Source organism: Anas platyrhynchos, chromosome 11 (assembly GCF_047663525.1).
Source record: "Anas platyrhynchos isolate ZD024472 breed Pekin duck chromosome 11, IASCAAS_PekinDuck_T2T, whole genome shotgun sequence".
NCBI classification, from domain to species: domain Eukaryota; kingdom Metazoa; phylum Chordata; class Aves; order Anseriformes; family Anatidae; genus Anas; species Anas platyrhynchos.
Window position 1 is genome coordinate 25,023,398 of NC_092597.1, and position 15,710 is coordinate 25,039,107.

Here is a 15,710-nt window from a genome sequence, read left to right on the forward strand (position 1 = left end):
CTTCATCAGCCACTCAGCCTGAACATCCCTCTTGCTGTCAGTGACACCGTGTGTCATCTGACAACAATCATCTCCTCACCTGAGTTGTACATGTATTTGCAGTAGGCACACATATAGGCTCTTTTCAGGTCTTTCTCTTCAGCTGTTCTTACTCAAGAAGAGCCCCTCGTAAAGCCTCTGCAAACCCTCTCTTTGCCTCAGTGTCTTCAGTGGGCATCTGCTGAGACCATAGCCCATCAGCACTGTTTTGATTTTCTTCATTCTCCCTGACACTACCTTCCTGCTGGCTCTTGTCTTACGCTCAGTATCAATGATCTGGAACAGAAGATTAAAAATCAGTCTGTGTTTTGCATAGAGCCTGGCACTGCAGCTTCTCAGCAGGGACATGGGGGTAATGCAGCTACACTGTATCACCTAAAACTGGTGTCCTCTGGTAGCATACTAGTAGAGCACTGGTCTCCATGTGAACACTTAGAGGAGGCCATGTGCTGTACAGACACTTGCAGCAAAGTACCCTTTTCACGTCTTCATTCAGTGCCCTACAGCGTGGTACTCAGACATGAGGGCTGCTCCCATCCCATCTCCACTTAATATTTCAGAGGAAAGAAAATATCTGACCATAGTGGTTCCTGTTATTCTACACGAGAGATATATCTCTGTCCTGTGCAACTTACCCCACTTAGAGCCCAAAAGGTGACCACCACTTCTTACACACAGATGTATTTTGTCCTTCAGTTGCTGGCATTTCTTTGACAGCACCCAACTCTAAATACCTACTGCCTCTCCACAGCTGTAGCCCCCAGGGGGAACTGAATCTTAGTCTATTGAGTTCTGAATTAGGTCTCACAGGGCTCTCTGCAGATGTGGTTGGATTCATCTCTACAGAGGTTCAGAGCTTTCCTCAAGGCTTTGATCTGTTTATGTGACTTGCATGACAACCTCTCTGCTTTTTCACTGCTTATGCCTGACTGGGAAACTCTGTTCTACTACATTTAACTTAGTGTTTTTTTCTTTTTATTGAACCTGAAGAGAAAAATGCATGTTTAATGAAGACTTTCTTACCAGGGTTTGTTTTGATGCCATTAACAAGGTTCTTGCCAGGGTTGCTGTGACTACTCCGAGCCAGTTCATCCTCTGTGTGAGGAGGCTGCACAAGCACACTACGTGGTTTGGGCTTCTCTCCTCCATCTTTTTCTTTTTTGGCAGTGGCAGATTTTGGGGATTTGTCGGATGGCTGTTTCACAGGTGTGGGTGATCGTTTCCCTTTCACATCTAATTTCCTGGCAGGAGAGGAAGATTTGGGTTTACTCAAAGGCTTCTTCACACTTTTGCTCTTTTCTTTCAAGTCCTTCTTGGAAATTTTATCAGTTCTGCTCATGCCTTGCTCATTTGCCAACATATCAGGATCTACCATGCAGACATCAGGGTGAGGAGGATGAGGATGGGGATCTACCATTGGAATAGGCTGAGGATCATGGCTGGACCTAGAACTGGCATGATGAGCATTTCCAACAGCTTTATCTACTGGGAGGAAATCAGCATCTTCATCTGAGTCCATGTTTGCATCTGCTGTGATGGATGGACATTCTTCTGTCTCAGGTGGAACATCTGAGTCTGACTGGGAGGTTCCAGAATCACTCACTGATGTTGGAGGGGTTTCCTCTGCTGTGGCACTTTGCACAGGGCTACTACTCGTGTGGAGTGGTCTTCCTTGCACTGAAGGATGACCCTCCTCCTGTGAGAGGTCACTATCTTCAGAGAGCTCATGAGGGCTTGGGTTAATGAAGGAGGGTGAGAGCTCTCCCTTCCTGTGCTTGAATTCACATGAGGAGAATTTCTGTCTGCAGTCAAAAATGCCTTCTAAATGTGGCTCCATCTCATGGGAAGCATCTCCATGGTCCTCTGCTCTTCCAGCCCTTTGCACATCTGGGAAAAAGGGCTGGAAACTGTGTTCAGGGGACATCAGAGAGGAAGGACGGCTCTGCCTCTCCATGTCCTCTTTGCCTGTGCATGGAGAAAAACTGCCGTCAGAATCAGGGCACGTTTTTTCATCTTTTGTCTCTGCTGCATGGTATGTGCTTTGGAAAGCTTGCAGACTGGTGCTCACCTCTGTTGGACCATTGGCTGTGGTTTCATCTTCATGCTGATGATGAGGAAAAGATGTCAATACATCAGGGAGAGATGCTAATGTCATCAGCTGTTCTGTAAATGGTGCTTTCTGCTCTGGGCTAGTTACACAGGGCTGCTGTTGTTTCTCTGCAGAGTGTGGTATGGGCTGTGAACTCTGGCACTCCTTTCTGCACGGCAAAATGCTGTCACCCATGCCACTACTGAATGCAGAACCACGTTCTTCAGCAAATGTGAAGTCTTTGGTTTCAGCTGTATGGGTTTTCATAGCATTATCTGGAATCTGTGGAGATGCATCCCAAAGACTCTTGGTACTTGGTTCTGCTCCTGCACTTGTGTATGCAGAAAGCATATGGGAGTAAAAACTTTCTGCTGTAGTCGATATTACAGGAGTGGTTGCTTCAGATGATGGTTCCTCTGACAGGCTAGAAGAGTCATCTTTCAGTGGCTGTTGGGGCACAGACTCTCTTTCCACACCTTTGGAGAACAGTTTATCTTCTTCATATGGACTCAGTGGTGAGAATTTAGTTAAAGATGAGGTATGGCTGCTGATCTCAGAAACCTCCAAGTACTCATCTTTCTTCCCCTGGCCTGAGGACAAAGTACAAGAAACCTTTAAAGGAAGAGAGATATCTTCTAAATGGCTTGCTGAGGTTTGTTCATGTCTGAACACACTAGATGTTTCACTCTTTCCTAGCAGGGAACATTCAAATCCCGAAGAGATTTCCATCACTCTGCCTTCTCCTGTTGGCCCCTTCTTGTATTCCTCTTTCTGTTTTTCAGAAGCAGATTTCAAGTATATGGCTTGGTCATAGCACGCTGAGACAACCTCTGTACTTGGATCATCTTTTACATGGAAATGTGATTCCTTCGTGGATTTTTCAGCATCCTTTCTCTTCTGCAAGGAATCCTGGCTTAAATGGCACATTTCTGAAGCCTGCTCATCTCTGCCTATGTCAGGCAAGTCACTGTAACCAGCAACATATGTTCCCACAGCTGTGGCTGATGCAGTTTTCATAATTCCATATTCCTCTTTCCACACTGGATCAGAAGGTGAAGAGGCAGTAGAAGGGGGTGAATTGGACTCCTCATGCTTGCTTTGCAGAAGTGGTTCTGTTACATGGAACTTCTCCATTGCTGAGATGTGTGCATAGACTGTGCCTGCAGCTTGGTCAGGGCTATGCAGTTTAGACTCCTTTTCAGATCTCTCTGTAGCACCTTTCTCTAACTCTGAGTCACTCATGCTTTCTTCCCCTTGCCCTGTTTTGTCATAGTATGTATCTTTGAGATTTTGGCTTTCAGATTTCAGGGATAGAGTTATCTGCTCCTGGCCAGACAAAACGATGTTCTCATCTGGACAAGTGGCACCAATATAGGCAGCTGATTTTTCTTGATAAAATATGTCGGTGGGAGAGATAAATGCTGTGCCTGCAGATGATGGATGATGTTCAGAGTCCACTTCTTCTGGCAAAGCACAGGACACATTCAGTTCTTCCTGTCCCTCGGATATCTTAGGCTTATCTGTTTCAGACAAGGGCAAGTATCTTTTATGGATGTCTGTATATTCAAAGGCTGCATCTGCTTTATCTTTAGGGGATGCTGGAGATGACAACTCCTTCTCAGCAGAGGTATAAAGGCAGGACTCTTCTTCTTTCGCAGAGACATGAAAACCTTGATCTTTCTGAGAGCTCGGTGCTGTTGTCAGCACCTTGTCAGTGTGACCTGAGATGTCTGCATCCTTGGATGTGAAGGGGGAGAGTCCAACTCCAGACACAATTATCTTCTCATAGATGTCAGCATACTTGAAACTTCTTTCATCAGGATAGGGTGTTGGTTCTCTTTCTTCTTGCTCTTGTCTCATGGAATCGTCATCACCTCTGGTTCTGCAGACCCCTTCCTCGTAGGAACAAGGGTCCACAGGGCTCCTGGAATAGGACTCAGGAAGATATGCCACTCGGCTCACAGAACCCACAGCCTCAGAATGGCCAATGGCAGCACTGCTTTTCTGAGGAGGGACTTCTCCTAGAGGGGAGTGTGCATGCTGCCCTGACCCTGCAGCATTTTCTTCTGAGGATGCTGCTACATACTCAGATTCTGCTGGTCTTGTAGATTGGAACAGAGCAGATGCTGCTGCCACCTGCTCTTTGCCTCCTGTAGAGTCATAATGAGCCTCCGTGGATTTGTAGTCATCCTCTTGCTTTCTGTCTATCTTGTATTTACAGTCCATTTCCTGAGACAAAGCACTAACATCTGTTTTCTTTTCTGTATCCTTCAATGGGACTTCCTCCTGTTGCGGTGCCTTGCACAGATCTATCTTGTAAGACCTCTCTGTTTCTAGTGTTGTGCCAGTCTGTGCTTCCAGAGGGCTAGCTGTTACTGGCAGGGGAGATGCTTTCAGTGCTTGGTCTATTGATTTTGCATAGATATCCAGGACAGCTTTCTCCTCATCGTCTAAATAGGAGTAATCTTGTTTGGATGTCAGCATCAATTCTTGCCTTTCTATGTTTCCAGTTAATGGTTTGACCTGATTTTCCTCACCAGAGACATACTGAGAAGCCAAATGAGAACTGTCTGGGAAAGTAATGTCAGCAGGAGCTATGCTAACAATCTTTGTTTCTGCTGTAGGTTTGGCACTCTTCAGTGTCTCTTCTTTGTAATCACATGATTCCACTTTTAAACATTCTGCTTCTGCTTGCAGTAACACAGGTTTGTCTTTGGCATGACAGAGATCCTCATCCTCCTCACGGGATAACTGCCCTGCTCTTCCAGTGTCTCCTCCTTCCTGAAGATACTCATAAGCAGAGCCCCATGCTTCACTTTCTACTCTTCTCCAGGTATGACTGCCAGGCAGTACAGGAGATGGGATCTCCACTTCTCCCATTTTAGGAGGGGATTTTTCATATTCTGGTACCTCATCCAAGAATGTGCTCTCTCTCTCCTTATCATATATCTGCCGCCTTCCCTGAACAGGAATCTCTTCCACTTCTTCTGGAAACCACACTTTCTTCTCATAACCTAAATCTTTCATGTAAAAATCATCCATTTCTGGAGATTTTTCTTCTTTAGCTTCCTTGAACCCACAAGATTTTACATCTTCAGCAGAAACATGTGATGATGTTTTATCCTCAACTGGGCTAAATTCTGTAAAGTATAAGCCCTTTGCATCTGGAGATACTTCCTGAGAGAAGAAGCCTGCAGTTTTTTCCTTAGATGTGGCTTTTTCTGTTACAGAAAATAAACTGCTATCATCGGGAGACATTTCTTCAGTTGAAGTATCTCTGGGTGATGTATCTTTAACCGGGATACTTTCTAGGCAAGAAAACGATTTTGCCACTTCTTTTGTGAGCACTTTGGTAGAAATGTTTGGTGATTTTTCATATGTATCTGGGCTCTGCTCTGTGAAATCCATAGATCCAACAGCTTCTGATGGGAATTTGTCAGTAAAGTCAGACAGAGTTTTTTCTTTCACGGGTATCTCTTCTGTGAAACTAAGAGTTTTGATGTCTTCTGGAGAAATACCTTTAACAAAAATGTCTGAAGAGATGTCCTTGCTGGGACTCTCAGTGAGAGAAATAGATTTAGTTTCTTCTGGAGAAATGTCTTTAATTGAAACCTGAGAAGATTTTTCTTCTTCTGAGGTGTCTTCTGTGAAATAGAGTAGTTTTCCTTCTTCAGTAGCCATCCCCTTAACAGAAATATCTGGGGATTTTTCTTTAGCAAGATTTTCTTCTGTAAGATAGAGTGATTTAGTATCATCTGTAGAAAATTGTGAGGTTTTCTCACTTTCAGATTTGCTTTGGTTTGTGAACCATGGAGGAGCCACACTTCCCACAGATGTTTCTGCGGTAGAGAATGGCTCAAAGGACAAATGTTTTGAAAATCCTGTTAAACTTTCTGCCATGGATTTAGTTTCTAGCTCTTTTTCAGGCTCCAGAAACACATCTGTGCTGGGATGCGGTAGTGCAGGAAGCTCTTCTTCCTCCCCTATCACCACTGTGTCCTGCTTGTGGTAGGAGAGCCAGGGCAGCTCTTCCTTCCTCACTGGTGCTTCCTGCACCTCCTCCCCAGGAGATACCTGCATATCAGTGCCTGCCTCCAGCTTATGTAGTACAGGTCCAGACACTTCTTTTTCATGTCTATACGTAGATGCAGACACCTCATCATCTCTGAGCAGTTCATGCTTGGTTCCCTTTACCACAACAGAAGTTTGATCTTCCAATTTCTTAGTGGCAGCATCTTCTTCTTTTTCAAATAGCTCTGAATCTACTGTTTCTAGCTTTTCTTCCACTGGAGACTGGTGGAAAGGTGTATGTCCTGCACTAGTGGGACCAGATTGGGTGGGAGATGCCATTTTGACTGTACTATCATCAGGACTCATGCATCGTTCTTCAGCCTCTGCAGAGTCAACCTGGGAAAACGGTGTTTCTTCAGTGGATAATGGCAAACCAGAAGCATGCGTCACTTCTGTGGGGACACCGGTTAACATATTATCAGTGCGTTCTTGATGAGCGAACAGTGGGGCACTGTAATGGCCTCTGAGTTTCTCAGGCATTTCAATATTTGGAGTCCCATCTTCTTCTTCCTCTTCCTCTTCTGCCTCTTCATGAATATCCTTTTTTTGAGCTTCCAGTTTTCTCTCTCCTTCTGCTAGTGCATGGAAATCTTCAGGAGGCGGAGACTTAAAACATTTGTCTTCCTCCAAGGATGATGTAGGAGAGATTGTGCCAGCAGAGGGAACATAGTCAAGACCTTGGGTTGCTTCAGTCCGGGAGGAAGGCATGCTGTTTACTGTGTCTAGAAGTAAAGAGCTTTTCCCAGTCTCTTCTGTTTGTGGTGCTGTTATAGATGCAACTGACTGATCTTCTGCTACTGAAGTTGCAAAAGATGAAAGCTTATCACATTCTGTAATGGAGGTAGCAGAAGAAATATGTTCTTCCTCGGCTAGTGGAGCTGCCACTATGTTTGTAGGATATGCCAGGATTTCAGACTCCTGGCCAGCATAGCCCTTGGCTGCAAGGTCTGCAGTAGGCATGGCCTGTATTCCATGTATTGCTTCAAAAGAGCCTGGGTGGTCAGGAACAGAAATGTCATATGCATTGACATCATACTTCAAGTGTGGGATCCTCTCTTCCTGTTCATCATGTATTTCTTCATCAGAAATCGTCTGCTCTGTTTCTGAGTATCCTGGGATAGTTTCATCTTGGATATATGAAACATGTTCTGCTGTTGCTCCTGCTGGGACTGGCAGACTGCTCAGATACGACTCTTCCTTTGTTACCTCCTTTCCAACTAACTTGTTTTTCTCACCCATGTCACTAAATTCTTTTTCATTTTCTTTAATGGTAAATATTTTGTCCTCCCTCTCATCCTGCTTCAGTTCATAGAAATCTTTACTCTTTTCCACCTTCATTTGCTGTTCTTCCTTTTCTTCCAGTTCTGCCTTTTCTACCACATCCTCTCTCTTTTCCCTCTGACCTTCCTCCTGTGCCTCCGTCCCCTCAGTATACTTTTCACAGGTCTTTGTTTCTGCTTCCCTCTGTTTTCTGTCCAAAGAGATTTTTTCCTCTTCTTCCTTGTCTTCATCTCTGAATGCTGGTGACCAAACAGTTTTTGCTACGAGGTCACTGTGTGTTGGTACCTGTTCTCTGTCTGGCAACAGCTGAACTTCCTTGTACTGCTCAGCTTTTCTCTTGCAGTATCTCATATCAAGATTTTCATCTAACGTTCTTCCTTCATCCTCTATTTTTTCAGCTTGACCTGCTCTTGGTTCTAGATGATGGACTGCTTTTTCCTCTGCTGGGGATTCTTTTTCCAAATCAGTAGTAGTTGTTCTCTGATCAGGAATGTTTGTTTTCAAAATCGTATCCATTTCAAGGTGACTCTGAGATGTCACGTCACTGGACTCTTTCATCTCCTTTTCAGGTACTCTCATAACCTTATCACTTACTTCTATATCACAAATTTCTTGAGCCCCCTGCAAGTTCCCTTTCTCTTCATTCTTCAGCTCCTCAAAGTCCTTTGTAAGATCTTCTGGTGAAGACAGGACTAACCTCTGCTCAGCTATGGAAGTCTCTCCTGGCTCCACCTCTACTGGCATCTTCTCCATTGGTGATGTCCTCAGGTCAGTAGGTACTTCCTTTTCAGGTTTGATTTTGATCTTCTCAGTTTTGATTCTGCCTGGAACTTTTGCCTTGTATAATGTTTTTCTTACCTCTGGAGTAAATGGTTTTAAGTCTGGTTTAGACATTTTTTTGGGCTCTGGCTTGATTTCTTTCTTTTTATCCTCTTTCTTTGAATCTTTTTTTTCCTCTTTCTTTCCATCATCTTTTTTTAAGTCCTTTTTTTCCTTCTTAATCTCCTTCTTTTCTTTGTCTTTCTTCTCCTCCAGTTTGGATACTTTCTCTTTGAGGTGCTTTTTGCCTACTTTGTCTTTTGTTAGTTTTCTTTTCTCAGCTTTGAGAACATCACTTGATTCTGTCTTTATCTTTTCATGTTTAACAGGTTTCTCAGGAATCTTCTCAGAGTGTTCTTTAACCTTTTTCTCAGTTTTAGCATCCTTTATGACTTCTGGTTTTACCTCCTTAATCCCTTCCTCAGCTGCCTCTTCTTTCTTAGCTTGCTTTGTCACAGATGGCTTGGGGGAAGATTTAAGACTCTCTTTACTGTCAGTTCTTTGTTTAATTTTGGTCTGCTTCAGCACAGGTGGAGGTATTCCAGAAGTGATATCTTTCTGAGTAGCCACGGGGTACCTCAGAAAATCCAGGTGCTTGAGTTTCTCAAGACCTTCCAGTATTTTATTTTGAGGAGCATTTCCAGGAAACAAAACCCTTACAATTTTCTCTGTTGGGCTAGCTGGCAGCCACACCACTAGGGCTGTGATGGATGTGAGATAGGGAACAGAAATTTCACCTTCTTTTCCACTTGCAAGAATTATGCCAGTCTTTGCTTTACTATTACCAGCCCATTTCTGCATTAGAAACTGCATTTCTTTACTGTCTTTGACAGGATTCAGTATATACATGTCCAGCTTACCCACTCCCATTTTGTGGAAAAGCGTGATAGGTTCAATGGTACTGCTCACTACCCTGTACAGAGGCTCTGATTTAATGCCAAGTCTGTTGAGATACTGCAGTGTCAGACAGGCTTCTTCAATGCTCCTCTTTACTTTCATAGATGATTCAGGCATCTTCAGTTTTTCAGGAACATTAAAAAATACCACCCCCAGCTCGGGAGAAATTAGGTTCTTCATCCAGTCACTGTAGTTGGTAGAGCCCTGGGATTGTTCCTCCTCTTGTTCAGCAACTTTCCTCTGCAGCAGCCCATTGATGCCAGGTAAGTTGTCTGCACCAATGTGGGTCAGAAGAATAGAGTCAATCCTATCCAGGTGCCTTACAAGCTTCCAGAAACAAGATTTCCTGTCAGAGCCACCATCTACAAGGATGTTAAACCCATTGACAGCAAAGAGAGCAGAATCACCTCTTCCACCAGGGAATATGTAGCAGCAGGGTTTAGAAAGCTTCAAAAAGCCCCCTGAGGTGGGTGGTTCCAGGAGATCAAATGGAGATGGCACGTCAACTGTTTCAGAGACATATTCTGCAAACTCTGACACCCCATCCATTTCTGGCAGAACTGGGTCAGGATTCAGTTTCAGATTAATAATATCCTGAAATCGAGGATGCCCAAGGTTGCTCCAGTCTCCTTCTCCCAAACACGATACAGTAAGGGAGGCCTTGATATCTGAATCAGTGTTGCTAAGAATCTGGGTGACCTATTGAGACAGGCACAGACAAATAAAGGTCAAACAGAGCTCTGAGACCGATTCAGCTCTTTAAAAAATAGCCAGTTAATGCAGAAATACTGCAAAGACTCCATAAGCATTTTACTGAGAGGAAATGCTGAGAATAGATGAAATACTCCAAAAGCCCATTGCAAATAAATGCATGCAGCCACACTCTGCTCTCTTTTGAAATTCTTCAAGTTGATTTTTTTTTTTGTTTCCTGACTGTTTGGGCTGCACAGTGACAATACCTTAGGAAAGAGAACAAAAGCGGAAGCCACCTTGTCTTCTTTCTTTACTTCTTCTTATTCAACCTGGGGTATCAGTCTCTAGCTTGATTCAAAAATAGCAGTTTCTTTTTGATTTGTGAATTCTAACCCTGAAATACCCTTTTCAATGTTAGGCATCACTGTCGGAACTTATCCTCACTTATTGGCTACTGAACAATCATATGGCATTTTGTGCATTTCAGTACCATGGGACTTTCTCTTCTATTCAGATCCATTTTCTTTCTTGAAGCCTGTTTTAAAAAGTCAGGACTCCATCTCCGATGGGGCTGGGGACATGATACATGGTTAGTAATTAGAGCTAAGGTAGATATCACTTTCAAGGCTCCTTAGAGCTGTGCAGAAAATATCCTGAGCAAAGAAGCATTACAACTCAAACTTACTAAGAATCTGGAATGAGGTTGGAACATTCCTCCTTTGCATTATATTCTCAAACAATCAACCTAAAATAACTGAAGGCATTCAGATTTCCTGATATAATTACAGCAGCAATGTTACCCATGGTCAGAGTAATCAATGAGCCATTCCTGCAGCAACTGCACTTTCAATCCAATGGAGGCATTATAAATGTCTATCACACAATCATCAGTGGAAGCTAGGCTTATCAAAACCTGAAGAAGCCTATACGTGTTTGCAATGAGCTCCAATAGTAAGAAAGCTTAAGGCCTCTGAGGAAAGCTACAGTACAGCTAGCCAAGATAATAAGCAGGAGATCCAAGGTTAAGAGACATCCTATAAAGTCTTCAGGACTATACTGGACAAAGTCCTGAGCAATCGTGTCTAAATTTATTTCTGAGCCCATGTTAAGCAAGAGGTTGGACTACAAACCTCTCAAGTTCCCTTCCAACCTAAATGATTTTGCAACTGTATGATTACATAACTAGATTTGTAGTTACTTAATCATCATTTAGTCATTTCTGTGTCATCTTTATGCAATGAATTCAAAGCTTTCTCTGTCACTTTTTTTTTCTGTATATAGCTATACACTCCCCTAATGAACACATTGAACCTTGAGAACAGCTTATGCTCACTAGACAGACCGTGAAGTGAAGAGAAACACCTACATTTACTAGGTTGACAATGGCCTCCGTTGGACATTATTTGGAAGTCACCTGCACATATTTTAAAACCTGCATTAAGAAATTTTAAGTGTCTGCCCACTGCAGAGTTGGTCTGGAAGGATGTCTCAAGCTGTGCACTTAAAGGTGGCATCACCCATGCCTGTCATTTTGGAAAACTTAAGCCAGGGAAGTAAAGCAAGATGCCCACGACTACACCATGAGTTATTTACAATGTGCAATTATTTTGCTGGAGTTCACAGAGTCATAGACTCATAGAATGGTTGGGGTGGGAAAGGACCTTAAAGAACATCCAGCCCAAACTCCCTGCCATGGACATGGGACATCGCCAGATCAGGTTGCTGAAAGCCCCACTGAACCCAACTTTGAACACTTCCAGTGATGGGGCATCCACAAATGCTCTGGGCAACCTGTTCCAGTGCTCTGTCATGCTCTTTGGGAAGAGGAAGAGACATCCTGGCTTACTGCTCATGCTCACCTCTGGGTCTGAAAGTATCTCAGCAAACTTCTGGTAAGTGAAGGTGCCCGTCTGCAGGATCAAGTCTCCTTCCTGGTCTGAGCTCTGACCACAGAAGATCAGTAGTTTGTGGGCTGATGAATCACACAACAGTGAGTGAACCTGTTGCCATGAGACAATGTTGTCATTAATCTGATTTGCAGTCAAAAAGTTACCTATATTCTTCACCAGTACCCAGAAACACAACCACATGGAGAGTCAAAAACTTCCAGGTGATATTTACTCATTTAATTTACAAATAGCCAAAACTTAAGTCTTCTATATACAGGAGAGTAGGTTTCTGAAAAGGGAAGATGATGCTACTGCCTTCCTGACACAGCTCCACATCACAATTCACATTAGGAAAGTGGGCTAGTTTTAAGAGAAAATGTTTGCTAGGCAGCTCTACAAGCTCCTGATAAATAGTTAACATCAAGCAAGAGGCACTAATTCTTCCAGGAAGCAGCTCATTGCCATAGGGCTGTGTCCTAGTTTCAGTTAGGACAGAGTTAATTTTCTTCCTAGTAGCTGGTAGGGTGCTACGTTTTGGCTTAGGATGAGAAGAGTGCTGATAACATGCTGATGTTTTAATTGTTGCAGAGCAGCACTTACACCAAGCCAAAGATGTTTCAGCTTCTCACTCTGTCCTGACAACGGGCAGGCTGGGGGTGCAGCAAGAGCTCGGAGGGGACAGAGTCAGAGCAGCTGACCCAAACTGGCCAAAGGGGTATTCCACACCATCTGATGTCATGCTAAACAATATATAGGGGTGGCTAGCTGGGGTGAGGGGCTGGACTGCCTGGGGTTAGGCTGGGCATTGGTCAGCAGGTGGTGAGCAATTGCATTGTGCATCACTTGTTTCGTACACATTATTATTAGTAGGACAATTATCATCAGTATTGTTATTATTTTATTATTGTTATTATTATTTTTTCTGTCTTCATAAAGTGTCTTTCATAAAGTGTCTCAACCCACAGGCTTCACTTTCCTGTTTCTCTCCCCCATCCCAGAGAGGGAGTGGGGAGGATGAGCAAACGGCTGTGTGGTGTTTAGCTGCCAGCCAGGTTAAACCACAACAGGCTGGCACAGAAGGAACCATACATTCTCGTGTCTTTCTTTGTCTAGCAGTAAATTGTGCCAAATAATACTGGTTACAGCGTATATCTTATTGGCAAGACCAGAATGCTTAGTAACCTCACCACACCTTGCAGCAGACCAGCAGCATGGTCAAGAAGGTGCCAAGTGTGATAATCATGGCCCTCTAACTCAAGCACAGGCCAGAGATCTGATGTGGAGAAAACACAGTGTCCTTACCTCAGACACGATGCTGTCCACATTGGGATTTACCAGGATCACTGTCTCCAGGGTATCACTCCGGTGATGGAGGGTTCTTTGGCCTGGGGAGAAGCAAGAAATTAAACGAGAAGGGAGAAGTTGGTAAGAAAGGGTCTTGTCTACTAATGTTTTAGCTTCTAAAATTCCAGTTCAGCATGGCTTTGATTGCAAGGCTTCAACTTACTTTCAAGACCCAATTTATTAATTGGGTCTGACAGACCAAAGGAAGCCCTTTCTGGTAACAAGGAAAAAATCCTAGCTCTGGATCAGCACTCTCTGCATCTGAACTCAACATGCTCTGAAGTCCACGGTGCCAGACATATCAAGCTGCCTGCTTGTGCCAGACAGCTGTGCCCCACACAGACTGGCACAGACTGATTATCCCACCCAGACAGAAGTATCTTCCGTCATTGCAGCTACCATGAAGAGGTATCTATGAATATTGTCCAACCCTTAGTCATCACAGGCCTTTGTAAGCCAGCTGGTGCCAAGAAGCTCAGTGCCAACTCACCCTTCACTATTGTCATGCAGCACCAATACCAAAACTCTTGTCATTCTAAGTGAGCTTTTTTTTCCTTAGTAAGGCTTTTTTTTTTCTTTTTTTTTTTAAAAAAAAACCTGCACTCCTAGATGTGAACTGCTGCTGTGGGAGCTATCTAAAATGCTTGCTCTCCTGTCTTCCTTCTGCGAGAGTCACAAACAGGCACCCAGATGAGAATCTACTCTGTATGCAGGCAGAAAGGGAAGAGCCAAAGAGCAAACAAGTGCCTAGTAGTGTAAAACAAACACTTTGTGTGCTCAACTTAATGTGGGCATTACGTGGAAATTTCACAAAATATTGACATAATGCCTGGGCCCTATTCATTTTTTTAGAAAGAACAGTATTAAGTGCCTGCTATCCTGAAAGGAAAGGACAGAGGTATCTTTTTGTATCTGTGTCAAACAACTCCGTGAAGCGGGATTATGTAAAAGACCCTCCTTGCAGAATTTCCTGTGTCATTGCAGGTGGTATACAAGTTTTTGGATTCTGGCCTTTGCAAATACCTATCTCTGGATATTACGTCCACTCTACAAGCCAAACATTTAGAACTTAACTGTTGAAATTTATAATTTATAGGGTTTAACTCTTTCATAGGGTTTAGCTTCTCATATAGTCTAGAGGGACATAAATCTTCACTGAAAATGGACATCTATTTCTATTTTTAATCCTTCATCTTCCATACATCTGCTGCTCTCTGTCAGTGTTGTTCTTCCCACCCTCTTTATTCCACAGCCTCCCATCATCTCTCTTTCTGGGCAGATCTCAATCCTTCTAAAATAACATAATGAAACTGGTATTTCAAAGAACGGTACCAAAAGGACACAAAAAGAAAGAATTCAGAGGAAGGCAAATATTTAGCATAGCTTTAACCAAACTCAGTTTACTGGGATGTTTTACTGCCAGCAATTAAGTATAAACCAGCTAGAAATGCCCTGAATGCATCTTTCAGACCAAAATGACAAAGGCTTTAAGCTCTGAGCAGAATTATTTATACTCCGCTTCTCTATCTGCTTTGTGAACTTGTATTTTTTTCAGTTTGTCTGAAATGGTCCCTCCAGACTAAAACAAAACCAATCACTGTGCAACAGAAATGTCTGCACTCAGCTCCGTGGCATTTCTGCCAGACGAGAAAACAAGCCCCTGCACAAAGAAGGGATTCTGCAAGTGAGCCCACGACGAGTGGTATGGGGGGTGGCAGGTGGAGCATATGAGAAGGGCCCAGGAAGTGTCTGGGGCATGCACTGCAGCCAAAAAAAAATACTCATCCACTCATCGTACTCTTATCTTAAAGTAAGAGTAACTGTAAAGGCACTGATACTTTGGTGTTGCTTAGATCCCATCAGTGAACACAAGGAGTACCTGGTTTCCTCACTGATTGCATTGGGAAGTTTTTGCACAGCTCACCCCACACCTGGGCCTCCACTCATGCTGCTCAGTGCAGAAGCAATCTACTCCACTCTGTCACAGACCTACGGTTGAGAAATGGAAACAATCCCGTTGCTTCAACTTTTACCACCTTCCTGCTTATAGAGACCTTTTTGGCAGTTGTTATCCACATCACTTGGAGAACACAACTTGGTGTAGAGAACCAAGGCCAGTAGCCTCATTCTTGTGCTGCGTGAAGAGGGCTCTCAGGCCCAGAGAGCAGTCACTGGTGCCAACACATGGGCATCCTTCCAGGCACCAGGTACTAAGGTGCTGTGGAGGCAATGTCAGCCTAATGGCTCTGTAACGGACAATGCCAGTCATAGAGGGAAAGGGGCCAGTCTGCAGGACTAACAGGCATTAAAATACTGCTGCTTTCTGCCATTTCTGTCATTCAAACCTAAGCAGCTGAGCTGTCACTGCTGAGACTGGTAAACAAAGCATGGCTGGTTAGCAGTCTGCTCACATCCTCCCATCCCACAGAGGGGCAGTCCCCTTCATGCTTGAAAGAAAAAGAAGAGTTCAAGCTGTGGAGCCAGCAGCTGCTGGCAGATGGAAGGTAAGAATGGCGAAGTACTGAGTCTCATGAAGGGCCACGAAGATGATTAAGGGATTGAAGTGTTTTCATATGAGAGGGTGAGAA

The 15,710-nt window shown here is 43.7% G+C and overlaps 1 protein-coding gene across 2 annotated transcripts in view; it reads right to left on the reverse strand.

Moving 5' to 3' along the window:
- Positions 1-15,710, reverse strand: part of MAP1A (microtubule associated protein 1A) — a 59,670-nt gene that overhangs the window by 5,921 nt on the left and 38,039 nt on the right. For both annotated transcript variants that reach the window (XM_027466426.3, XM_038184804.2), the window contains 3 exons: positions 13,081-13,163; positions 11,749-11,889; positions 1,063-9,895 (listed from right to left, as the gene is read on the reverse strand). In XM_027466426.3, the coding sequence (XP_027322227.3) occupies positions 1,063-9,895; positions 11,749-11,889; positions 13,081-13,163 (9,057 nt within the window). The remainder of the gene's footprint in view (positions 1-1,062; positions 9,896-11,748; positions 11,890-13,080; positions 13,164-15,710) is intronic.